Here is a 26,504-nt window from a genome sequence, read left to right on the forward strand (position 1 = left end):
GGGAACTCATCTCCAGGTGTCCCTCTCTCTGAGCAGCTGTCTGCTTGTGTTTTTCTGTTTGGGCATCTATGAGCACCTCTGGGTTTGGGGATATCTTTGTCTTTCTCCCTCCCTGGGTCTCTCATTATCACCATTTTCCTTCTGTGTCCTAGACGTTACGTATCTACTGCTCTTTTTTTCAAAAATGTATTATTTTTATTGATTTCAGAGAGGAAGGGAGAGTGAGATAGAAACTTCAATGATGAGAGAGAATTATTGATCGACTGCCTCCTGCACGCCCCCCACTCGGGATCGAGCCTGCAATCTGGCATATGCCCTGAGCAGGAATCAAACCGTGACCTCCTGGTTCATAGGTTATCGCTCAACCATTGAGCCACACTGAACAGAATATATCTACTGCTCTTTCACAGATGTGTGTGTGTGTGTGTGTTGAAATCTCTATACATCTATCTGTGTGTGTGTGCGTACACGTGCACATGCATGTATGTGTATGTTGATTGTTCTCATTCCAAATATTACTGCTTTTGCCATGTTTTTACTTTCCTCAGTCTTTCTATCGCTTCTGTATCTAAGCATATTTCTTTGCCAGTTTGTCTCACTGTCTCTCATTCTAGCCATTGCTCTTTCTTTTGTTCACCACCGCCCCGCCCCAATTCTGCCTCTTTGTAATTCCATCTCTGTCAACTCAGCTCACGTTCCTTCCCCCAGTGGGCACCTCTGTACATGTTTCACTGTGTCCCCTTTTCTCTCTCCCAGTCTGTGTCTCCCAAACTACCTCTCTCCTTCCCCCGTCCCTACCGCTCTATGCATATACACTGAGTGGCCAGATTATTATGATCTCTGAACGCATATCTGGCCACTCAGTGTGTGTGTGTGTGTGTGTGTGTGTTTGGGTATGTATACGGGTCTGCCTCTCCATATACATGGGTCCCTCTAGTCCTCTTGTTTCTCTCTGCAGGACTCCGTGCATGTCTGTCTCTATGTCCATTTGGTATTTCTTTCTGATCACACATCAGTCTCTCCGCGTGCCTCTATCATTTAAATCTGTCTCCGCTCTCCACTGCCCACCAACCCCAGCCCTTGGCTTTCCAGTTCCTTTTCTGTCTATCAGGTATGTGTATCTCTACCCTTTTCTCAGTGTCCAGCTCTGTCCATGTTTTTCTCTGCTGGCTTCACTTCCTCTCCCTGCTGCTCCACCTCTGCCTCTCTCCATTCCCCTCTTCCAAGCCCACCATCCTCCCCTCGGTGCTCTGGGATCCAGACAGGCCCAGGTTTGAGCCTGAGCTCCGCCTTGTCTCACACAGAGCTGAGACCCTCAAGTCTCCTTCCCATCTCTGGGCCTCAGTGTTCTTATCTGTGAAAGGAAGATGCTCACCACTCCTTCCCACAGCTCTGGTAGGATAAGAGGGTACCAACTCCAAGCCTAGTCCTATGCATTTGGTCCACGGTTCTAAAATGCAGCACATGGCCTGGCTGCATGGCTCAGTGACTGAGCATCGCAACCCATGGACCAAGAGGTCCTGGATTCGATTCCCAATCAGAGCACATACCTCCTGGCTGGTTTGGCTCAGTGGATAGTGTCAGCCTGCGGACTGAAAGGTCCCAGGTTCGATTCCGGTTGGGAGCATGTACCTTGGTTGTGGGCACATCCCCAGTAGAAGGTGTGCAGGAGGCGGCTGATCAATGTTTCTCTCTCATTGATGTTTCTAACTCTATCCCTCTCCCTTTCTCTCTGTAAAAAATCAATAAAATATATATTTTAAACATTCTGAGCTGGCCTTGAACATAATTGGCCCAGCCTCACTCAGAGCACATACCTGCACTGCCGCTTGATCCCCAGTAGGGGGCGTGCAGGAAGCAGCCAATCTATGTTTCTCGTGGATGTTTCTATCTCTGTATCCCTCTCCATTCCTCTCTCTCTCTAAAATCAATAAAAACATATTTAAAAAATAAAATGCAGCGCATGGTGATGATTCTGAGTGAGTGTTCCCACCAATCCAAATTACAAAGCGCAAAGCCCTTCCCCTCAAAAAGGTGACACAAAGTTCCCAGGATCCTTTCCCGGCAATGAAGCCCCCAAGAGCCTGAGCCCTGGGACCGCTCCCCAGGCGCCTTACCCACAACGCCCACACGGATATGGGTGCGCACTTCACCGAGGCGGCAATAGTTCCCCAGAACCCTCATGAGGTTTTCAGCTCCAAAGCAGGCTTTGCTCTTCAGCAGTGACTCAGAGGCCTGCTCCACGGGCACACTGCAGCGGTTCTAGAAAATGAGGGATCGTACAGCAGAGGCATCAGCAGGGAGATGTGATTTGAGCCCCGAGTTTCAACTTTCAGGGCCTGCCTGTGATCAAGGAGATCCTCAGGCCCTCACACAGGCTCCAACCCTGCCGCTTCTCTGCCCGCCTTGGAGACCCGCGGTTCTGGTTTTCCACTGTCTTTGAATCTCCAGTCTTCTTTGTCCCTGTCTCTGCCTACACACATCTCCTGCGTCCCTCAGCTGGGACAGCAGGGTGTCCTAGCCTCGAGACAGGCCAGACTGGACTTTCAACTCTTCCTCTCACAGGTGTGTGCCCAGCAACTCCTGCTTGCTGCCATCCCTGCCTACAAAGGGGAAAGATAATGCCTGGCCCACACACAACCCACCTTCCCCTGATTCCTCACACAGACCAAGGCCATTCCAGCCTCTCTTTTTTTAAAATATGCTTTTATTGATTTTTAGAAAGAGAGGAAGGGAAAAGGATGGAGAGATGGAAACAAAGACGAGAGAGAAACACCATTCATCGGCCGCCTCCTACACAACCCTCACTGGGGACTGAGCCTGCAACCCGGGCATGTACCCTGACTGGGAAGCGACTCTCGACCTCTTGGCTCATGGGTCAATGCTGAACCAACTGAGCCACACCGGCCGGGCCAGCCTCTCTCTTTACTCCTGATGCCACCTCCTCTACCCAGAATACCCTTCCATCTCTTCCTCTTTCCTTCCTTACCCACCACACTATTGCAAAATAGAAATTAACCTAACTCTCCATCAACAAGAAGCAGATTAATGAGATGTAGCCTTAAAGCGGAATACAAATGAAAGAAAGCTGATAGCAAAGGATTCTTACCACATTTCTGCCATCAGAAAGGTCAAAAAATTTTTAAATGAAATTATCATGTCTTCCAGATTAGCAAAGATGAAAACGTTTAATGATATCAAATGTTGGCATAGGTGGAGGGAAATAGGCCCTGTCACACATTCATTACCCCAATGGCGGGAAGATAAATGGTACAGCCACTTGGTGGGGGGGGGGGAGGTGTGCAATTTGTCTGTGTCTAGGAAAATATAAAATGCATAAAGCCTATGACACAGCTACTCTACGTCTCAATACCTAACGTACACAAACATGTGCAAGGGAGTGTGTTGAAGTACTGGTTAGAACAATAAAAAATTGGAAACTAATTTTACTTAGCATCAGAAGATAGATCTCAGTAAAAAGATATCCAAAAGGGGGGAAAAAAAGCAAGCCGCAGGATAAGACATGATACCCACAAACACAATTTTCTCTTTATATACACTTCCCTGTGTATATACAAAGTACAGAAAAACATCTGGATCCTTCCATACTTACAATGATGGTTATTTCTGGTTATAAGTGGATAAAGGAGACTGGAATTAAGGGTATTGGTGAAAGGGTAATTAAGCTTTATATGCAATTGTTTTTATTTTTTTTCTACTTTATTTTTTAATAAATAAGTTTTATGCTGGTGCAAAATTGAAAAAAAAATGTCCCCAGCACCAGTTTCTCTCTAGAAGCAACCAATGTTTCTGTATACTTTAACATTTTATGGTGAAAATGTATTTCTGTGTTAATGATCTAATTAGATCAGTGGTTCTCAACCTTTCTAATGCCGTGACCCTTTAATACAGCTCCTCATGTTGTGGTGACCCCAACCATAAAATTATTTTCGTTGCTACTTCATAACTGTAATGTTGCTACTGTTATGAATCGTAATGTAAATATCTGTGTTTTCCGATGGTCTTAGGCTCTACAGCAGCGGTTCTCAACCTTTCTAATGTCGTGACCCACAGGTTGAGAACCGCTAGCAGGGTCGCCTAAGACCACCGGAAAACACAGATATTTACATTACGATCCATTAACAGTAGCAAAATTACAGTTATGAAGTAGCAACGAAAATAATTTTATGGTTGGGGGTCACCACAACATGAGGAACTGTATTAAAGGGTCGCGGCATTAGAAAGGTTGAGAACCACTGAATTAGAACGTAGTGTGATGTTTTAAAGAGAAAAACAAACAAAGGCATGTATTTTAAAATGGAACAATTCTCTAACTCTATTTTCCAATATGTATTACCCTTACATCTGGAAAAAATGCTTCCTAAAGAGCAGTAATATAGGAAGAAGTGAAATGAATATTAAGTCATCCAGTAAAGCAAAAAGCTCAAAGCTGAAGGCCTAGTTCGATTGCCAAAGAGTTGGAGACCCAGTCCAAGTCATCCCTGGCCCAGGCTATCCCGAAAGAGTCTAGAAGCCCCTTGCCCCCGCTTACCAGGTTTTTGACCTGATGCTGGGTGCTGGCCTTGAAAGCCACAGTTGGCAGCTCATTCCGAAGGTAATCCAGCCACTTTTCTATAACCTCCTTGGGGACCAGGTCTGGGGAAAACAGCAACAGATAGAACAAGGAAGGAGAACATAACTTTGACAGCTCACTCTGAAGATGCATCTACCCATACCCAAGGCTAGGCCCACCTCCTGGCAAAGATAGCTCCCTGGCCCTGCCAGTCCCTATACTCCCTAAATTAGAGTTAGAAAGGACACTGTAGAAAAAAAAAAAGTCAAGTAATGGGGGAATAAGGACACATATGTAACACCTTGATCAATAAAGAAATTTTTTTTAAAAAAAGGACACTGTATTCTTAGGGGAGCAGTTGGCCCTCCCTGAGGGGACCCCTATTTCCTCAGGGAGAATGGGAAAACTAGCTCTTTGGTCCCAGGTGCCCTTCTTCCTTGCCAGAGGTCTCCTAAAGATCACATTTCCAATCCCCTCTCTGGGTCATTCTAATTTGGACCAAATGTCAAGAATAATGTGGACAGCCCTAACCGGTGTGGCTCAGTGGATAGAGCGTCAGCCTGCGGACTCAACGGTCCCAGGTTCGATTCCGGTCAAGGGCACGTACCTTGGTTGTGGGTACATCCCCAGTGGGGGGTGTGCAGGAGGCAGCTGATTGGTGTTTCTCTCTCATCAATGTTTCTAGCTCTCTATCCCTCTCCCTTCCTCTCTGTAAAAAATCAATAAAATATATATTTTTTTAAAAAGATTAACGTGGACAAAAATGGCTACCATTTGTGAGGTACTGACCACACATATACCAAGCACTTTATTATTCATTCTCACAACAACCCTGGGAGTTGGGACAATCACAGCTCATTTTAAAGCTAGAGAAATGGAAGCTCTTAGATCAGGGGTCCTCAAACTTTTTAAACAGGGGGCCAGTTCACTCTCCCTCAGACTGTTGGAGGGCCGGACTATAGTTTAAAAAAAACTATGAACAAATTCCTATGCACACTGCACCTATCTTATTTTGAAGTAAAAGAACAAAACGGCAAAAACACACGCATGTGGCCCACGGGCCGTAGTTTGAGGACGCCTGCTCTTAGGTGATATGACTGGTCCAAGATCCCAGACAAAACAGCACAACTGAGATGAGAGCCAGACCCGAGTGACTCCTGAGTCCATGTGCTTTTGTGCCCTAGTCTCTGGGTTCCAGCTTGGAGAAGACACTCTTCAGGGATGGCCAGTCACAGGTAAGGCTTAAAATAGCAAGAATGGAGGCATCAAAGGCAGCCAGGCTTGCACACCATTCCCAGCTTCTGCTGCACTGTGTGTGTGTCTTTAGACCAGGGGTGGGGAACCTTTTTTCCGCCAAGGGCCATTTGGATATTTACAACATCATTCACGGGCCATACGAAATTATCAACTCAAAAATGAGCCTGCTGGATTTGGTCAAACATTTCATTAACTCACCCCTAATGCCTTGGCAGGGTCAGACCAAATGATTTCTTGGGCCTTATACGGCCCGCGGGCCAGACGTTCCCCACCCCTGCTTTAGAGAAATGATTTCACCTCTCAGATTCCTGGCTAGAAAGACTGGAACAAGAATGCCTACGTTGCGCAACTGTTAGGAATACCACTGAGTTGCTGCATCTCAGGATCTGGTCAGAGCTGGTCTTTCAAGAAGGCCTGCCCCCTGCCATGCCTCACCCAAGGCTTCTCAATACCCACCAATCTTGTTCAAGACCAGGACCAGCTTCTTGTTGCCCTCTGCCCGCAGGACAGTCTCCTCCATCTGGAAGCAGCGGCATCCCAGCGGGTCCCTGGCATCCAGAACTTCCAGAATCACATCAGAGTATTCCACTACCTGCAGGGCAGAAGGTGAGGGATGGAGGCAGGCAGAGGACTGGGTAGCAATCGCAGAGGCCCGTGAATGAAAAGGCCTCCGTCTCAGTCAGGGAAAACAGCAATGGAGAGGAGATGGCGCTGGATTGGTACCCTCCCTGAAGGGCCCAAAAGAGTCCCCATACCTTACGGAACTCCTTGTAATAGGCCTTCCTTGTGGCCTCATCATCCAGCTGAGGGAACATATTTAATTCCTGCAAAGCTTCCTCCTAAAGGAAAAAAGAATAGAATGGTCCATGGGAGCAAACAGAGCGAGAGAGAGCCAGAGCATTGGAGACCATGGGAGCCACGTAGAGTCCCAGCCACCAAAGCTGGGAAGTGGAAAAATAGACGGGCCCACATGGTACCTATGTGTGCCTATGTATATGTGTGTGTTCTAGCACCAGAGAGAGGCCTGAGTGTGCACATGGGTGTGTAAAAATTAGCCTGCTATATTTAGTCAAACATTTAAGTAACTCACCCCTAATGCCTTGGCAGGGCCAGACCAAATGATTTCGCGGGCCTTTTATGCCCTGCGGGCCGGAGGTTCCCCACCCCTGCCTTAGTCCTCCCAACCCCTCCTCCCTGTCTTTGGGTTCCAGCTTGGGAGAAAGGACATATCCAGGGTTGTCCAGTCACACACAAGGCTCAAAATGGCTCTTTACCTCCCTCTCACCCTCCCTCCCTCTGTCCTCAGTGTTTTCCCATCCTTTCTCCACGGAGTGCCTCCTTCCCTTCCAACCACCTCACTCCCTTTCTCTCCCTTTCACAGAGCAACAGCAAAACATGCTCTTGAGCAAACCCGCCCCCGTACCACCCAGGGGCAAAACTGCTCTCTTACCTTGGACTCAAACTCCTCCTGGCGTCGCTGGACATCCTGACAGTAGCTCTCTATGGTCCTGCGTCTGTGTCTCTCTTGCTCCCGGGCAGCCTGCTGCTTTTCCCTCATCTCCTCAATCTAACAAGGGAACACACACCAGGACCTCAGCTGACTAGGTCTGCAGCCTGAGGGAGGGACGGGAGACGGAGAGGAACAGGGAACGGGTGACAGCGGGAGGAAACAGTGTGGCGTGGCAGAGGTGGAAGGAGCAAGGATACAGGGCGAAAGCAGATGTTACAGCAGAATATAAGGGGTTTGAGAGAAAGAAATAAACAGGGCACTGCAGGAAGGGAAAGCGGGGCAGAGAACAATAAAAAGAAGGACAAGGGGCCCAGCCAGTGTGGCTCAGTGGTTGACCATCAACCTGTGAACCAGGAGGTCACAGTTCATTCCCGGTCAGGGCACATGCCCAGTTTGTGGGCTCGATCCCCAGTGTGGGGCCTGCAGGAGGCAGCCGATCAATGATTCTCTCTCTCTCTCTCTCTCTCTCTCTCTCTCTCCCCTTACTCTCTGAAATCAATAAATATACACTGAGTGGCCAGATTATGATGATCTCTGAACATATAATAATCTGGCCACTCACTGTATATCCTATATAATAAAAGGCTAATATGCAAATTGTCCCCTCGACCAGTAGTTCAACCAGCAGGCAGGCCGGCCAACCGCCCATGTCCCCTCCCCCTGGCCAGGCTGGCTGGACCCCACCCATGCATGAATTCATGCACCGCGGCTCTAATATACATATGTATACACTGAGTGGCCATATTATTATGCGTTCAGAGATCATAATAATCTGGCCACTCAGTGTATAAGGGCATGGGAAGCTGAGAGAGAATGTGTTCCTGGCAGAGGGAACACCTTAAGAACAGAGGGAGAAGGGGACAAAGTTGTGGGATGCCCCAGCATTTAGAGAGCAGGCAGACACTGGCAGAGAGGAAGGAGGACATCTAGGAGAGTAAGATGACAAAAAGTCAAAGTGAGAGTATTTCAAGGAAAGCAGGTCTCAAATGCAGAGCATTCAGATCAAATTAGATGAAAACTCTCCATCAGAGCCCTGACCGGTTTGGCTCAGTGGATAGAGTGTCGGCCTGCGGACTCAAGGGTCCCAGGTTCGATTCTGGTCAAGGGCATGTGCCTTGGTTGTGGGCACATCCCCAGTGGGGAGTGTGCAGGAGGCAGCTGATCGATGTTTCTCTCTCATCGATGTTTCTAACTCCCTATCCCTCTCCCTTCCTCTCTGTAAAAAAGTCAATCCTATCTAATAAAAGAGTAATATACAGATTGACCATCACTCCAACACACAATATGGCTGCCCCCATGTGGTCAAAGATCCTGCCCCTATGTGGACACAAGATGGCCACCACAAGATGGCCAGCAGGGGAGGGCAGTTTGGAGGGACCAGGCCTGCAAGGGAGGGCAGTTGTGGGAGATCAGGCAAGCAGGGGAGGGCAGTTGGGAGGCACCAGGCCTACAAGGGAGGGCAGTTGAGAGGGACCAGGCCTTGCAAGGGAGGGCAGTTGGAGGCGATCAACCCTGAAGGGGAGGGCAGTTAGGGGTGACCAGGCCGGCAGAGGAAGAAAGTTGGGGGCAAACAGGCTGGCATGGGAGTGGTTATGGGGTGATCAGGCTGGCAGGCAGAAGCTGTTAGGGGCAATCAGGAAAGCAGGCAGGCGAGGGGTCCCAGATTGGAGAGGGTGCAGGCTGGGCTGAGGGACACCTCCTTCACCCCCGTGCACAAATTTCGTGCACCGGGCCTCTAGTAAAAAAAATTTTTTTTTAAACTCTCCATCAGAGAGTGCACTGGTGAGGCTGGTAAAGATTTCAGTGGAGCTGTGGGAACACAAGCCAGACAGCAATGGACTGGGAGGTAAGCAAATGGAAACACTAAGTCAAATATCAAAGCAACATCCTCCCTTCCACCTTCCATAACAGCATCTACAACCCTAACTATTCTGGCCTTTGCCCTTCCATTCACCACTCCTGAGGACCCGGGAGTCCAGGCAAGCCCTCTCTCCCCCATGGTACAGGGCTTACCCTCTTCTTCTTTAATTCAGCCTCCCGGTTGGCATGATCATTGGAGTGAACAAACTGGGGAGTGGAGACCAACTTGAAGGCTGCTTTCTTCCCATTCTGCTTTACAGGATGGTCACCACATGAGAGGGAAAAAAAAAATCAAACAGAGCTAATGAACTCACGGAAATCACCCTCCAGGGAGGGGTTAGAGCTTCTTAAAAGTGTTGTTGCCAAGGGAAAGGAAGAAGGGGAAAAAAGGGGGCTTTCCCCAAAGGTATGCCCATCTTGCTAAAGAGAGACCCTCCCTCCACTAGCCAGGCAGAAACTGACTGAAGAACCCCAGGAAAGGGAGGTGCAACTCGGAAGGTTTCCCAAGTAAAGGCAAAGGGAAAAGCTAAGTAGTTCTCCAAGTGTGGTCCTTAGACCAGCAGCATCATCACTTGGCAACCTGTTAGAAATACTAATTCTCGGAAGTCACGACAGACCCATGAATCAGAAACTCAGGGGTGGGGGCCCAGTAATCTGTGTTAAACAGATTAAGCTGGTTAAACATGTCCAAAGTGTGAGAACTTTGCCTGGCTGGTTTGGCTCAGTGCCGACTGGCACCCCAACCCCGGCAAATTCCTAGGGTTTCCTTTGTCCCTCAAAAGTACACATAGCCCGGGCAGCATGGCTCAGTGGTTGAGCATCGACCAAGGAACCAGGAGGTCAGTTTGATTCCCAGTCAGGGCGCATGCCAGGGTTGCGGGCTCCATCCTCAGTAGGAGGTGTGCAGGAAGCAACTGGTCAATGATTCTCTCTCATCACTGATGTTTCTATCTCTCTGTTTCCCTCTTCCTTCTTCTCTGATATCAATAAAAATATTTTTAAAAAATAGAGCGTGAGAACTTCAACCATCTGCTACAATCTGACAACCACTGCTTTGGCCCAAGTCTGACTTGTCCATATCTTTCCTAGCAGGGCCAGGAGATCCAGGAGCTGGAATCAACCATTATGTTTCGGCCTTTCTCCTACCCATGAGTGATAGGGACTGGGACTCAGACAGACTCAAGTCCCAGCTGCACTACCCCGAACCTAGGAACTTTCTCACTGAGCTCAGTTTCTTCATCTAAAAAAGGGGACCATGGCCGAAACCGGTTTGGCTCGGTGGGTAGAGCGTCGGCCTGCGGACTGAAGGGTCCCAGGTTCGATTCCGGTCAAGGGCATGTACCTTGGTTGCGGGCACATCCCCAGTGGTGGGTGTGCAGGAGGCAGCTGATCAATGTTTCTGTCTCATCGATGTTTCTAACTCTTTATCCCTCTCCCTTCCTCTCTGTAAAAAATCAACAAAATATATTTAAAAAAAGGGGACCATGGCAATCCCTACCAAAGTAAATCAACCACTAAGCAGTGTGTGGCTTGTGGTGTAAACTTAATAAATGCTGCTGATTCTCTGCTGCAGCCACCCAGAGAGAGAAGGAAAGCCGAGTCCGATGTGTTACTCTGTCTAGACCAGGGGTCCTCAAACTTTTTAAACAGGGGGCCAGTTCACTGTCCCTCAGACCGTTGGAGGGCCGGACTATAGTTTAAAAAAAAACTATGAACAAATTCCCATGCACACTGCACATATCTTATTTTGAAGTAAAAAAAACAAAACGGCAAAAACACCCGCATGTGGCCCGCGGGCCGTAGTTTGAGGACGCCTGGTCTAGAGTAACCCACCATCTCTACTGGGTTTTATGGGCCTCTTCTAGGGCAGGTAACCTGTTCCTAGCCGTACCCCAACAGTGGGCACATCTTACCTGAGGGTTGGGCCAACTTACCTTCTTGCAGCCTTTGGAACCTTTACCTGGCTTCTTATTTTCTACAAAAAAAAAAAAAAAAAGAGGCATCACTCACCTACACAACATTTTTTGAAACCTTAATTAAGGTCCGGTCGCATTGACACCTAAGGACGCCTCTGACACCATGTTTGTCTAGGCCAGTGGTCGGCAAACTCATTAGTCCACAGAGCCAAATATCAACAGGACAACGACTGAAATTTCTTTGGAGAGCCAAATTTTTTTAAACTTAAACTTCTTCTAACACCACTTCTTCAAAATAGACTCGCCCAGGCCGTGGTATTTTGTGGAAGAGCCACACTCAAGGGGCCAAAGAGCCCCATGTGGCTCGTGAGCCGCAGTTTGCCGACCACGGGTCTAGGCCCAGAACAGGACAGACAGGGAGATGGCATCAATATTGTTAGAAAAACGACTGAATATAATGCTCAGGGCATCATTTCAATGCAAACTGAAACAATTGTTAAGGAATCCTGTGAAGAGAGTGAGCTGAATATCTCCTTGTAACTCCTCTCTCTCTCCCGAAACTTCTGGCAGGAGGAAACTCAACAAAAAAAAATTTTTTTTTTTAGTTAATCCTCACCTGAGGATACTTTTCCATTGATTTTTAGAGAGTGGAAGAGAGAGGGATAGACAGAGAGAGAAAAAAAAAACATCGATGTGAGAGAGACACATCGATTAGTTGCCTCCCACACACGCCTCAACCAGGGCCGGGGATCCAGCCTGCAATGGTGGTACATGCCCTTGACCGGAATTGAACCCGGGACCCTTCAGTCTGCCTGCCAATGCTCTAACTGCTGAGCGAGACTGGCTAGGGCTCAACAATTTCAGGACCAGGCTGAGGTGGGGGGCTGGCAGCATGGGAAGGTGATCTGAGGAGTCCCAGCTGCTTAAGCTAGGATAGATGCCCTCGGCACATGGAGAGAATTGCCCCTTCCTGCCAACCCTGCTCAGGCCATTGCCTCCAAAGGGACTTTCCCTATTCAGCTAAAGTGCAGCCCCCCCCCCCCCGGATACAAGGAGGAGAGCTCACCTGCCTCAATCCCACCTTAACAAAGCCCAGGGATTTAAGAGGCCTCTCCACAGTCAATGAGAAGTCCCACCTGTCATCCCATTCACAGCTGAGCTCTTACCAGTGGTCGGCAAACTCATTAGTCAACAGAGCCAAACATCAACAGTACAATGATTGAAATTTCTTTGGAGAGCTGAAAACCGACTTCTGCGCACGGGCCACCAAGTTTCAATCGCACTGTACGTGCGCGCCCGCACGTGGTATTTTGTGGAAGAGCCACCCTCAAGGGGCCAAAGAGCCGCATGTGGCTCGCGAGCCGCGGTTTGCCGACCACTGTCTTAAGGAAGAATGACTTTCCTTAATTCTCACCACCTGCAAGAGGGCTAAAGGAATTCCTAGAGGGGGTGATTCTGGAAGTTCAGGGCACAAATATAGGAGCAGCTTGAGATTACCACCACGGGCACCCCCATCCCAAGTGGTTTGCACTGAAGCAGTTAATGTAGAAAACAAGAGAATTTTTTTAAAAAAATGTATTTTTATGGATTTCAGAGAGGAAGGGAGAGAGAGAGAGAAACATCAATGAAGAGAGAGAATCACTGATCGGCTGCCTCCTGCACGCCCCCCACCAGGGATCGAGGCCGCAAACCCAAGCATGTGTCCGTGACCGGAATCGAACCTAGGACCCTTCAGTCCGCAGGCCAATGCTCTATCCACTGAGCCAAACCAGCTAGGGTGGAAACAAGAGAATTTAAACACTATAGTAGTCCTCCCCTTATCTGCAAGGTATTCGTTCCAAGACCCCGAGTGGATGCCTGTAACCACTAATAGAATCAAGTCCTATATATACTATGTTTTGTCTTTTACATACATACCTTTCCCCTTAAAGGAAACATTTTTGGGGTATTATTAAGTAAAATAATGGTTACTTAAACATAAGCACTGTGATACCAGGACTGTGTATTCAATTCCTTATCAAGGCACAAGGTTCAATCCCCAGTAGGGGGCGTGCAGAAGGCATCTGATCTTAAGTTTCTCATTGATGTTTCTATGTATCCCTCTCCTTTTCTCTCTAAAAACTACAAAAACATTTTAACATGTGGTATTTCCTAATGAAAAAATCCACACGTTTTATAAAAATAATAGATAAAAAGTTCCTTTAATTGAAAACAGGTTTGAGGTTTCAGATTAGAAAGGCTCAAAAGTAGCGCCAAGATTAACACAAAAGATATCCTGGGCAGATCCTGGTGAAATTTCTGAACTCCAAGGGTAAAGAGAAAATCTTATAAACTTCCAAACAGAACAAGTTTCCAACAAAGACCAGAGCAGTGGACAGCCTTCTCAAATCTACAACTCTGGACACTGAAGACAGAAGAATAACCGTTACAAGTTATGAGACCAGGGACTGTGTCCCAAGCTAAATTCCTACACCTGATCAACAGATTACTCTGAAGTTTAAAAGAAAAATAGATGTGTGGAGATGACCACTTCTATTCCCTTTCGTTTTTAAAAGTATTTTTTTTATTTATTTTAGAGAGAGAAAGTAGGGGTAGGGGGAAGGGGAGGGGGAGGATGAAAGATTGACTTCTTCCACTTACTTCTGCATTCATTGCTTGATTCTTGCAAGGTTCCCTGCCTGGGGATCAAATCCACAACCTTGGCATACTGGGACAGTGCTCCCAGTTGAGCTATGTGGATAGGACACCACCTCTATTCCCTTTCTGGTAAAACTACTCGAGGAAGTACACCAGCTAATAATTTAATCTATTAGAATAGAGATATCAAGCTGCCCTGGCTGGTGCTCAGTGGTTAGAGCATCAGCCCGAGGACTGAAGAGCCTTGGGTTTGACTCTAGGTCAAGGGCACATCCCTCGGTCGCAGGTTCAATCCCAGGCCCCCAGTCAGAGTGCAAGCGGGAGGCAACCAATTGATGTGTCTCTCTCACACAGATGTTTCTCTCTCTCCCCCTTCTCTCCCCTCCCTTCCACTCTCTAAAAATCAATGGAAAAAATATCCTCACTCCTCAGGTGAGGATTAAAAACACACGCACACACACAAAGACCTCAAGCTAATGGAAACAAATAATGGTGGGCAGGAAATCTAGTCCCCCCTTATATGCAAGATATTCGTTAAGTCATTAAATCTCTTTTAAAATGCTAGTAATGCAGCTAAGAACTATGATACATATTACGAAAGGATTTTTTAAATCCAGGAAGCATATCATAAGAAAACAGCTCAGAACTGAAATACCAAATTATTTCAACAAAATCCAGTAATCAAGCTACAGGGGTTGAAAAAGTAAAAGCACAAAAGCATGCTGAAAGTCTCACTTTGAAAGAGTAAGATAAACAGAGTCATTATTTAACTTGGGTAAAGTGATAGAGAAATTTGAGTGTAATTATGTTTGCTATCAATAAACCCAACTACCAACATAACTTTAATTACTGGTGGAGGATTATTTTTTAGACTTGATCAATTTTTTTCAAAGTAAATACATAAGGGCATAAGAAGAAATAAACAGAAAACATTGAATAAGATGGTAGAAATCAGACCAAGCCTATTAGGTATCATAATGAATGTGAACGGGTCGAATTTCCCAGTAACAAAACAAAACAAAACAAAAACAAATAAACAAAAAACAGACCCCTGCGACTCCTTTCCTTCCAAAGTACTCATGTCGCAATGCAAAGAATGTGAGGTCTGGAATGAAGCAGGTCTGGCTATTTTACTCAACAATTTCCATCTGCCTGACTTCCCTGGCTCTTGCACTGGATACAGGCACACATTGAAAGAAAATACATCACGTAGAGAGGGGAAAAACATCTGCTTCAGGAAGAGGGAGGAGAGAATGGGGAAGCAGAGCCGTGGGGAAGGGTGCCGCCATCACTTGCAGCACTGCAACACCCAAGAGTCACTGTTAATCTGTGTGGGGGTGTTTTTTTAACGGCCTGAGAGAGAGAAAACAGCTTCCATTTTGTTGCCAGCCACACGTAGTTTCCTATTCTAGCTCCATAATCGCCTAGCTATACTGTATGACCTTGAAGAATTTTCTCAAATCTCTCGGAGCCTCAGTGTCTCCACTCACCAGCTGTGACATCAATCAATATTCTAAGGCAGAGCTCTCCATTCACCCATCGTCTCCCACACTCTCGCCCTGCTATCTCCCTGGACACCCAGCCTGGCGCCGACTCCACCACCATCCTCCCTCTGCCTCTGCTTAAAATTTCCCACAATGCCCTCTGAAGCTCCCATAGGGGAGCTCAGCACCCAATTCTTCCATCTCTCCTTGGGGACAATTCCCAAACCTCTTGCCTGAGTGGAGACACCTGTGAGGACACTGCTTCACCTGCAGGCCTCTGGCACTTGAATGAATACCTTGGCGCCAGTAGGTAGAGATGTTCTGTGGACTCATCATTGCCAAACCAAAACTATTTCTCCCTCTTTTTTTAAAATATATTTTATTGATTTTTCACAGAGAGAAAGGGAGAGGGATAGGAAGAAACATCGATGGGAGAGAAACATCGATCAGCTGCCTCCTGCACACCTCCCACAGGGGATGTGCCTGCAACCAAGGTACATGCCCTTGACCTGGAATCGAACCCGGGACCTTTCAGTCCGCAGGCCGACGCTCTATCCACTGAGCCAAACCAGTCAGGGCTATTTCTCCCTCTTGTTAAAAAAGAAAAATAGCCGAGCTGGCGTGGCTCAGTGGCGGAGCATAGAGCTATGAACCAGATCAATATTTTTATTGATTTCAGGGAGAGGGAGAGAGAGATTAGAAACATCAGTGATGGCCCCTAACCGGTTTGGCTCAGTGGATGGAGCATCGGCCTGTGGTCTGAAGGGTCCCAGGTTCGATTCTGGTCAAGGGCAGGTACCTTGGTTGCGGGCACATCCCCAGTGAGGGGTGTGCAGGAGGCAGCTGATCGATGTTTCTCTCTCATCGATGTTTCTAACTCTCTATCCCTCTCCCTTCCTCTCTGTAAAAAATCAATAAAATATATTTATTTTTTAAAAAAAAGAAACATCAATGATGAAAATCACTGATCGACTGCCTTGGACACGCCCCCCAATTGGGATTGAGTCTACAACCCAGGCATGTGCCCCCGACCGAAATGGAACCCAGGACCCTTCAGTCCACAGGCTAATGCTCTATCCACTGAGCCAAACTGGCTAGGGCAGTGGTCGGCAAACTCATTAGTCAACAGAGCCAAATATCAACAGGACAACGATTGAAATTTCTTTGGAGAGCCAAATTTTTTAAACTTAAACTTCTTCTAATGCCACTTCTTCAAAATAGACTCGCCCAGGCCGTGGTATTTTGTGGAAGAGCCACACTCAAGGGGCCAAAGAGCCGCATGTGGCTCGCGAGCCGCAGTTTGCCGACCATGGGGCTAGGGCAATAAAAATATTTTTTAACAAGAAAAATAAAGAGGGAGGAAAATCCTGCTCTTTAGACTGTTGCTATGCCTGTCACTTTTCCTCATTTATGGAAGCACAGGGTTCAGCATTACTTTCAACCCAACTCCTGCCACCATCAACCTGGGTAACTTTGGAAATTTCTGGGCCCCTTCCAACACGCTGGTTTCCCACTTCCTCAACATTCTCACCTCCAGGAACCTGCACCCACCTGCTCACCCACTATGGTGACATCTATGATCATCTCTAACTGCCTGTACTTCAGAAAGCAGTCTCACACACCCCTCTCAACTCTCCTCAAGCTCCTTTGTTCAGCCTCCATTCTGTTCCTTATTCATCAGCCACCCCCTTCCTTCCCTGTGCAGCTTACATTCAGTCTGTCATTATAATGGATTACATACTGAGTGGCCAGATTATTATGATCTCTGAACGCATAATAATCTGGCCACTCAGTGTATATCCTATATAACAAAAGGCTAATATGCAAATTGTCCCCTCGACCAGGAGTTCAACCAGCAGGCAGGCCGGCCAACCGCCCATGCCACCTCCCCTGCCCCCCAGCCAGGCTGGCCAGACCCCACCCATGCACGAATTCATGCACCGGGCCTATATACATACACACACAGAGTGGCCAGATTATTATGCGTTCAGAGATCATAATAATCTGGCCACTCAGTGTATATCTGTGCCACCATTCACTGATCGGTATAAATCTTTTCAGTGATAAAACACACCTTCCTTTTTCTTTTTTAAATATACTTTTATTGATATCAGAAAGGAAAGGAGGGGGGGGGAAGAAACATCAATGATGAGAGAATCATTGATCAGCTCTCTCCTGCACGCCCCCCACTGGGATTGGAGCCTGCAACCCGGCATATGCCTTGACCAGGAATCGAACTGTGACCTCCTGGTTCATAGGTCGATGCTCAACCACTGAGCCAGCCAGGCTGGGTGCACCTTCCTTTTTCTTAACCATTCAAAAACGTCCAACAAAAACAAAACATAAACACAAAAAATGTACAACAATTGAAATCGTATTTGAACACTCTTTGTAGGGCTCCTCAACAACGTTCCCAGATTTAATCACTATGATTACCATTTGGATCCATGGTAGCTCTGGCTACACCACCCAGCATTGCCCCATCTACCACTGTAATCGTCCCAGTTACTCATTACATACTTTAGTTGCAATTCACCACTGAAAGCCTTTGTGTTGTGTGCACATGGGAAGTTTTTCTATTCAACATAATGTTCACCGTTTCCCCCACTAATATAAATGTGTATGATAGCTCTTAAACAGGTCATAACGTTCCAAAATAAGAAGGTCCACTTTGAGAGGTCTAGCCACTGTAGTCCCCTCACTGTAATAAGAAACCACTGTATGCCCTAGGCCAGTGGTCGGCAAACTCATTAGTCAACAGAGCCAAATATCGATAGTACAACAACTGAAATTTCTTTTGAGAGCCAAATTTTTTAAACTTAAACTTCTTCTAACGCCACTTCTTCAACATAGACTCGCCCAGGCCGTGGTATTTTGTGGAAGAGCCACACTCAAGGGGCCAAAGAGCCGCATGTGGTTCGCGAGCCGCAGTTTGCCGACCATGGCCCTAGCCGGTTTTGCTCAGTGGTTAGAAAGTTGGCCTGTTGACTGAAGGGTTGAGGATTCGATTCCAGTCAAGGGCACATACCTCAGTTGCAGGCTCGGATCCCTGGCCGGTCATGGAGTGTGCGGAAGGCAACCAATTGATGTGTCTCTCTCACATTGATGTTTCTCTCTCTGTCTCTCCCCCCCCTTCCACTCTCTCTAAAAATCAATGGAAAAAAATATCCTCCAGTGAGGATTAACAACAAAAAGAAACCACTGCCTGGCCGGTGTGGCTCAGTGGTTGAGCGTTGACCCATGAACCAAGAGGTTACCAGTTCGATTCCTGGTCAAGGCACATGCCTGGGTTGCAGGCTCCAACCCCAGTAGAGGATATGCAGGAGGCAGCCAACCTTCGCTGTTTCTCTCATCTTTGTTCTATCTCTCTATCCCTCTCCCTTCCTCTCTCTCTTTCTCTAAAAAAAAAAAAAAAACAATAAAAAATATTTTTAAAAAAGAAACCACTGCATGAGTTTATCATGCATCATTCAGTTTCTTTATGCAAATGCAAATATACACTGAGTGGCTAGATTATTATGATCTCTGAAGGCATAATAATCTGGCCACTCAGTGTATATCCTATATAATAAAAGGCTAATATGCAAATTGTCCCATTGACCAGGAGTTCAACCAGCAGGCAGGCCGGCCAACCACCCATGTCCCCTCCCCCTGGCCAGGCTGGCCAGACCCACCCATGCATGAATTCATGCACTGGGTCTCTAATATGTGTGTGTGTGTGTGTGTGTCTGTGTGTGGGTATCCTATCCAATAAAGTGGGAATATGCTAATTGACCATCACTCCGTCACAAAGATGGCTGCACCCACAGCTGAGGCCAAGTTCCCATAAGGAGCCTTAACGAGCAATCAGCAGGGACCTGAGGCTACGCCCTCCACCACCCCTGTGGGGCTTGACAGGGGACCTCAGGCCCCATCCCCCACCCGGCAGGGCTTGACAGGGGACCTCAAGGTGCACTTCCTGTCCTGGTGCTGGGCTAGGGGACCTGAGGCTTCTCCCCCCGCCCCAGCGCCAGGCCAGGGGACCTAAGGCCACACCCCCCACCCGGCAGGGCTTGACAGGGGACCTCAGGCCGTGCCCCCCACCTGGCAGGGCTTGACAGGGGACCTCAGGCCGCGTCCCCCACCTGGCAGAGCTTGATGGGGGACCTCAAGGTGCTCTTCCCGTCCTGGTGCTGGGTTAGGGGACCTCAGGCTGCTCCCCCCGCCCCAGCGCTGGGCCAGGGGGCCTGAGGCTGTGCCCTCCTGCCTGGAGGGACTTGACAGGGGACCTCAGGCCATGCTCCCCACCCAGCGGGGCTTGACAGGGGACCTGAGGCTGCACCCCCCTGCCGGTGGGGCTTGACAGGGGGACCTGAGGCTGTGCCCCCCTCCCAGTGCCAGGCCGGGGACCTGAGGCTGCGCCCCTCCGCCTGGCGGGGCTTGACAGGGGATCTCAGGCCGTGTCCCCCACCTGGCGGGGCTTGATGGGGGACCTCAAGGCACGCCCCCTGCCCCAGTCTGGGCTGGGGGACCTCAGGCCACGCCCCCCATCCTGGCACCAGGCCAGGGGACCTGAGGCTACTTCCCCTGCCCGGCGGGGCTTGACAATGGTGGGACTGGCCGGGTCTGGATCTTGCCCAATAGCGGGGGCAGGGGGGGGCCGGCCAGATCTGGATCTCACGTGATTTTGAGGCGCATGTGGGTGGGCGGGGACTTGACTCTGGGTCCCGTGGTGTGCTCCAGACTCTGACAGGAGGAAGGTTTTCATATACATCTTACTAATTTTTTTTTCATCTCTGACACTTCTATTATAGAGAAAGAGCAAATAGCAATATTAATTATTTCCTCTAATTAATCCCCTTTTAAGGTGCACAAATTTCATGCACCAGGCCACTAGTGTATGTGTATGTGTATACACACACACACACACACACACACACACACACTGAGTGGCCAGATTATGCGTTCAGAGATCATAATAATCTGGTCACTCAGTGTATATTCTTATTTCCCCCTATTTTCTCCCAAAAAGGTAACATAATCTTGTCAGCAACTTGCTTTTTCACTTAAGTCCTGGAGATCTTTCCATCTAATAGTTTTTCCATACACTAGTCTTTCCACATAGTATTCCCATATACTACTTGCTCATTATTTTAAACTGCCAGGGTTCTTTTGTATGCATATACTCTTTAACTATCTAATTATGATCTTCTTTATCACTACCAATAATTTTATTTTAACCTGGTATTTGATATTCTTAAATATAGTTGACTTTGTTCATTTTTCTCCTGTTACCTGAAAAACTTATTATTTGCTTTTGGTATTAACATACACTTTTTATGATTATATAAAGTAAATGTATTGACTCTTCTTTTCATCAAGCCCCACATAGGCAGGGCCACCATTCACAGAATACGAGGCTCCTGGGGTGGTACCATTCTCATCCAGTCTATCCAGTGTGCTATCCACAGTGCCAGACACTGTTCTAAGTCTCTTACCTATTTTAAATCATTAAATCCTCATAAAAACACTATTAGGGAGATACTGGTTTTTTTAAAATCCTCACCTGAGGGTATGTTTTTATTGATTTGAAAGAGAAAGGGGGCTAGAGAAAGAGAGAGAAAAACATCGATCACTTGCCTCCCGTATGCACCGTGATGGGGAATTGAACATGCAATCTAGGTATGTGCCCTAACCAGAAATCAAATCCGCCACCTTTTAGTGTAGGGGATAACGGTCCAACCAACTGAGCCATACCGGCCAGGGCTAGGTAGATACTATTATGCTATTAGGTAAATACTATTATTATCCCATTGTGTAAATAAAGAGACTGAAGTTAAGTATCTTGCCTAAGACCACACAACTAGTAAGTGGAAGAGCTAAGATTCAAACTTAGTCTGGCTCCAGAGTCCATTCTCTTAGCCACAGGTACAATATATGGTACCAACTTAAAGGTACAACTTAAAAAGGAAAATGTTAGGGTTCCAGACAGTGTGATACAGTATTTACTGCTATTCAACTCAGATCAAGTCACTTAACTTTGCTGAGACTGCTCTCATCTATAAAATGGGAATGGGAGGTAAGGGGAGCCTTACCTCACAAGGAAGTTGAGAGACAACAATGATCCTAATATATAAAAATCCTGGGTTTGTCACATCCACAACGACTGGGGGCTCGACCAATCAGAAGTCAGTCCTGCAGTCAGTGCTGGGTTGCCATGGCGAGCTAGCACTGACTGCTATGGCTGCAGGCACGGTGACCCAGCACTGACTGCTGAGGGGGCTGCGAATCAGGCCCGGAGAGAGGCCTGAAGAGAGAAGCAAGGTCTGATCTGTAGCCTCTGTGGCAGCTGTTGATCAGCACTTGCCTCTCTCTCTCTCTCTCCGGGCCTGGCCAGCAGCTGCACCTCCATTTCTCTCCAGGCCTCCACCGGGGCTGCTGATCAACCCCGTCTTTCTGATCAGGCCCTGTTGATAGGCCCAGAGATACTGACTGGCATAGAAACCGACCAATCAGAACCAAATTTGGGTGATGTGTGACAAACCAATGGCTGCCTAGGAGGCGGAGCTTTTGATGCTGACTGGCATAGAAACCGACAAATCAGAACCAAATTGGCCAGCAGCAGAAGCGGGCAGATGGGGGTGAGATCAGGCCTGCAGAGGAGGGCAGTTGGGGGCAAGACCAGGCCAGCAGGGGAGGGCAGTTGGGGGGGGGGGGGACCAGGCCGGCAGGGGAGGGCAGTTGGGGGCCATCAGGCCGACAGGGGAGGGCAGTTGGGGGCGATTGGGCCAGCAAGGGAGCAGTTAGGTATTAATCAGGTCGGCAGGGGAGCAGTTAGGGGGTGATCAGGCTGGCAGGCAGAAGCGGTTAGGGGCAATCAGGCAGGCAGGCAGGCAAGCGGTTAGGAGCCAGCAGTCCCGGATTGTGAGAGGGATGTCCAACTGCTGATTTAGGCCCGATCCCACAGGGCAGCTTAGGAGATAGGTTCAAATCTTCAGGCTTTCTTCCTGTCAGACATTCCTTAGGGGGTCCCAGATTGGAGAGGGTGCAGGCTGGGCTGAGGGACACCCCCCCCCCCCCGCCCCGTGTATGAAATTTTTGCAAATCGAACAAAAAACAGAAAGACCGGTCGCTGTGAAATGCACTGACCATCATGGGGCAGATGCTCAATGCAGGACCTGTCCCCAGGTGGGAAGTGGGCTCACAGCTGGTGAGCGCAGCTGTGGCAGCACTAAGGATGTCCGACTGCTGGCCTAAGTGTCAGTGGGACATCCCCGGAGGGCTTCCGGACTGCGAGAGGGCACAGGCTGGGCTGAGGGAATCCCCCCCAGTGCACGAATCTTATGCACCTGGCCTCTAGTACCATATATAAAAGACATTCAGAGTGATCTGGTACATTATGGGCAATTTTTTAAAGTTGCCATGAAACATTATGAATATTCACTATAATTTATAATTGAGAGGGGTGATCAAAGAAACTCACTGTGTCTAAGTTTCATCATGATGAGCAGCTTAGGAGATAGGTTCAAACCTGCAGGCTTTCTTCCTGTCAGAATAGAAGCAGAACCAATCTGAAGACAGGAGTGGGGAACCACAATGCCATAAGCCTCCTCTGAGCCCCCCCCCCCCAAAGGCAAAATAAAACGTTAAAGAACATAAGGAAGCCTTCACAATTCATAAGGAACTAGGAGAAGGGACTTATACTGAAGCTGGGGCCTGGTATGGCTGAGTCCACACAGGGAAGGCAGGGTCACACTACCCAAAGGAAGCTCGGTCTAAACCTCTCTTTCTGGGTGGAGTCAATGCCACAATGCATCGGATGGGGCCCTTGGTCCTTACTTCTCCACCCTGTAGGTAAGGGAGCAGCACTAAGCATCTCTACACTGAGGGAAGGAGTTGCAAGAACAATCTAGTTCTACGTTAGGTTTTTTTTAGTACTTCTTTTCCCAAGTACAGGGTTCTGTGTCTCATCTACTCTAAACAGGTTGGGAAAGACAAATCCCAGGAAAAAGGGGCCCCAGAATAGGGTTTTTTATGTATGTATGTGGACTGAGGTCAATGCAAAACCTTGGGGGAGGGGAGAAAACCTGTGCCTGCATGTGTGGTTGGGGTCTGTTTCTTGGTGACTGGGGGGGACAGAATGCCTTCTGTCCCTCGACTCCTGGGTGCAGAGGAACTGGGGAAACTGGTACCGTGGTTGTATCTCTGCTGCCTGGGGGAGAAGGGTGGGTCTGATCATCTCTAAGTTGTACAAAGAGTGGTCCTGGGCCTCTTTGCCCTGGGGTTATCTGTGGGATGGGACTGATATGCCTGTCTTTACTACAAGGTAACATTAGTGCCACACTAACAAAGGGGGGACTTATGCTGCTTTGCGTGAGTGGGGTCTGCACCTTGCCTGCTGTGGGCTATTCCAGACCCTTCTATGGGAGGTGGAATGGGGAAGATCTATTTATCAGTGTACTAACATTGAAGGGAATAGGACATCTGTTTCCCAGCAGGGGGGTGACAACCCAGCTATAAATTCAATGGACTGGCCCTTACTCTTGGGGAGCAGGGGGTGTTCTTGTGTTTTAAACTTGGGTGGTCCTGTGTTTTCACCCTGGATGGAGAGAGATTATGCTCCTCTACCTTGGGTAAGTGGGGAGCCCATATGCAGGAACTGTGGGTGACCAATCAGTTGGTGTCATTGCCTCTCAACACTGCAGAGAAGGGGAGCTCTGTTCTCTTGGAGGCTCTTTTTGCTCCATTTGATGATTCTAAATCCTTGGGGGGGGGGGGTGATCTCTGTCTACCTCAAAAGGAGAACAAATATAAACCCCTCTGCCCTGGGAGCCCCACAAGAGACAGATCTGACAGTCTCTTTGTGGGTTAAGGTCTATTGCAGTTTGCTGTGGGGCATTTTTGGGGTCCTCACAAATTCAGTAAATCGGCACCTCCTTCAAGAGTGGTCTGAATTTTCCACAATGGGTACTCACGCTAGCCTAGGAGGAGGAAATCTGCACAGTTCGGTTCCCCCTTAGGCTGAGACTTGTGCCTCGCATCACTTGGGAAGGGGTGATCTACACTCTCTGCAGGAGTGGGGGCGGGGCTTCCATCAATTAGCTACAATGGAGCGAGGCTAGGGGGTCTCTAGGTCTTGACAGGAAGGGAAGGATTGTTCTCCCCCTGGGTATATGAAGTTCCACTTTACTGGTGATCGGGCAGGGGTGGGGTGGGGGGGAATATATCAAAGTCCCTGTCCTAAGAGAAGAGGTGCGTTGAGGCGGATCTGTGTGCCTTAGTGCCCATAGAGGTCAGCGCCGGTCAGGCCCGTGAGGTCTCTACAGGGGTGAGGTCGATGTCGCCACACCTTCGGGCAGGGAGGCAGACACCTGTCTACACCCGGAGAGTGCGGAATGGAGCCTCACTATCTTGAAGGGAAGGAGGGCCCTCGACGCTTTTCCCCACAAACGGGGTCTATGCCTCTACCAGTGGTTCTCAACCTTTCTAATGCCGCGACCCTTTAATACAGTTCCTCACGTTGTGGTGACCCCCAACCATAAAATTATTTTCATTGCTACTTCATAACTGTAATTTTGCTACTGTTAATGGATCGTAATGTAAAGATCTGTGTTTTCCAATGGTCTTAGGCTCTACAGCAGCGGTTCCCAACCTGTGGGTCGCGACATTGAAAAGGTTTTTAGAGTCTACACAGTGTGTACCGGGTCTACAGCTGTCTAAACGGGGTGGGGCCGTGCTCCTCTGCTCCGCAAGAGTGCATTGGGCGCATGACCACGTGCACAGCGATCCCGGACTTCATCCGGGCCCTTTACCCTGGAAGGGAGCCGGCTCTTTACCTCTCTATTCCCGGGTGGAGGGCACCTCTTGCTTCACCTCACATAACCAACCCTTACCGCGCGGCCGGCTGGGCGCGTGCTCAGCGCGGAAAAAAAAAAAAGAGAGTCGTCCCTTACCTCCACTTCCGGCGGGGAGCTGAGAGGAGAGGCTGGAAAGACCACGCAGTTGGCCCAGAGGCTGCGCTCGCGCCGCTGGGTTCCGACTTCCGGTTCCCAGGCTCCCGCCTCCAGCTCCGCCCGCCGTGCGCCGCGAGGGGCGGGGCTTCGGATTGACAGCTCGCGCCCGCCCGTCCCTTCCCCCGCAGCCGCGATGGCCCCGCCCTCCGGCTGCCCCGAAAGGAAAGGAAACAGGCCAATGGGGGAGGAGGGGGAGGCGGAAGGGGATGGCGGGTGGGGCTAGCGGCGGCGCGACTGGTGTGGTCACCTAACCAACTTGGAAGCCCAGATTTTCCCCGCGGTCCTCAGCCGAGGCGTCAAAGACGCGTGTTCCCGAAACGTGAAGGCCAGGCGAGAACCAGGGCTGCATCCGACGAGGGTGGGGAGCCGTACCTTTGTCTACAGTGGAAGATGGCGACGGGCAGGGTGTGAGAAAATGGCCGCCTGAGTCACATGTCTTGCCGAGTATCCCCCACCTGGAGCGACTTGGTTAGCTCTTTGCAGCAACCTTCCAGGCTTGTAGGGCCCGGACAGGCCCGTTGGCAGCCATTGCCGGCTCTCTCTGCAAAAGCTAAGATCCATGGCCAGGCCCAAGAGCCAAACAACTGGAAGCCTCTCCCACCCGTTTGCCCTCTTCCTCTCTTTCCCCCGTTTCCCTCAGACCCAGGAGCCGTGTCTGCAGAATTCATTAATTTATATCTCGAGTGGGGGGCAGGTTAGGGTGTCTCCAGAAACTAGAGGAGCTCCTGACCTGGCTGGAGAATGAGGTCTCCCCCCCCCCTAGAAAACGTAAATATCAGTCTGAAAATGTCTTCTGACCATTTAATTGCAGCCCCTCCTCTTCCTCTAGCCTAAACTTTGGGGTGGGGCCAAGCCCCTCTACCCTGAGGGTATGTTCCTCCACCTCCACCAAATCCGGGCCGAAAATGACACCCTCTGCCTAGTCCTACTCCTGACACACACAGGACTCATTGCCCCTAGCAGGGGTGGGGACCCTTTTTCCTGCCAAGGGCCATTTGGGTATTTATAACATCATTCTTGGGCCGTACGAAATTATCAACTTAAAAATTAGCCTGCTGTATTTGGTCAAACACTTAATTAATTCATCCCTAATGCCTTGACCAGGGCCAGACCAAATGATTTTTGAGGGCCATACAAAATTATCCACTTAAAAATGAGCCTGCTGTATTTGGTCAAACATTTAATTAACTCACTCCTAATGCCTTGGCAGGGCCAGACCAAATGATTTCGAGGGCCTTATATGGCCCGCGGGCCAGACGTTCCCCACCCCTGCCC

At 48.8% G+C, this 26,504-nt stretch overlaps 1 protein-coding gene across 4 annotated transcripts in view; it reads right to left on the reverse strand.

Annotated features, from left to right (window-relative positions):
* The window catches only part of GNL3L (G protein nucleolar 3 like), a 37,429-nt gene extending 12,174 nt beyond the window's left edge, over positions 1-25,255 (reverse strand). The window contains exons 1-9 of one of the 4 annotated variants that reach the window (XM_054713803.1): positions 25,170-25,255; positions 22,700-22,762; positions 11,135-11,175; positions 9,354-9,449; positions 7,281-7,397; positions 6,586-6,669; positions 6,287-6,422; positions 4,553-4,656; positions 2,118-2,262 (exon numbers count right to left, since the gene is read on the reverse strand). In XM_054713803.1, coding sequence (XP_054569778.1) covers positions 2,118-2,262; positions 4,553-4,656; positions 6,287-6,422; positions 6,586-6,669; positions 7,281-7,397; positions 9,354-9,449; positions 11,135-11,175; positions 22,700-22,718 — 742 coding nt within the window. In that variant the 5' untranslated portion in view covers positions 22,719-22,762; positions 25,170-25,255. Of the gene's footprint in view, positions 1-2,117; positions 2,263-4,552; positions 4,657-6,286; positions 6,423-6,585; positions 6,670-7,280; positions 7,398-9,353; positions 9,453-11,134; positions 11,242-22,699; positions 22,763-25,169 lie in introns of those variants that run through there. The other 3 variants (XM_054713800.1, XM_054713798.1, XM_054713795.1) reach the window with 3 other exon arrangements.
* Between the last annotated feature and the right edge of the window lie 1,249 nt (positions 25,256-26,504).

Source organism: Eptesicus fuscus, chromosome 1 (genome assembly GCF_027574615.1).
Source record: "Eptesicus fuscus isolate TK198812 chromosome 1, DD_ASM_mEF_20220401, whole genome shotgun sequence".
NCBI classification, from domain to species: Eukaryota; Metazoa; Chordata; class Mammalia; order Chiroptera; family Vespertilionidae; genus Eptesicus; species Eptesicus fuscus.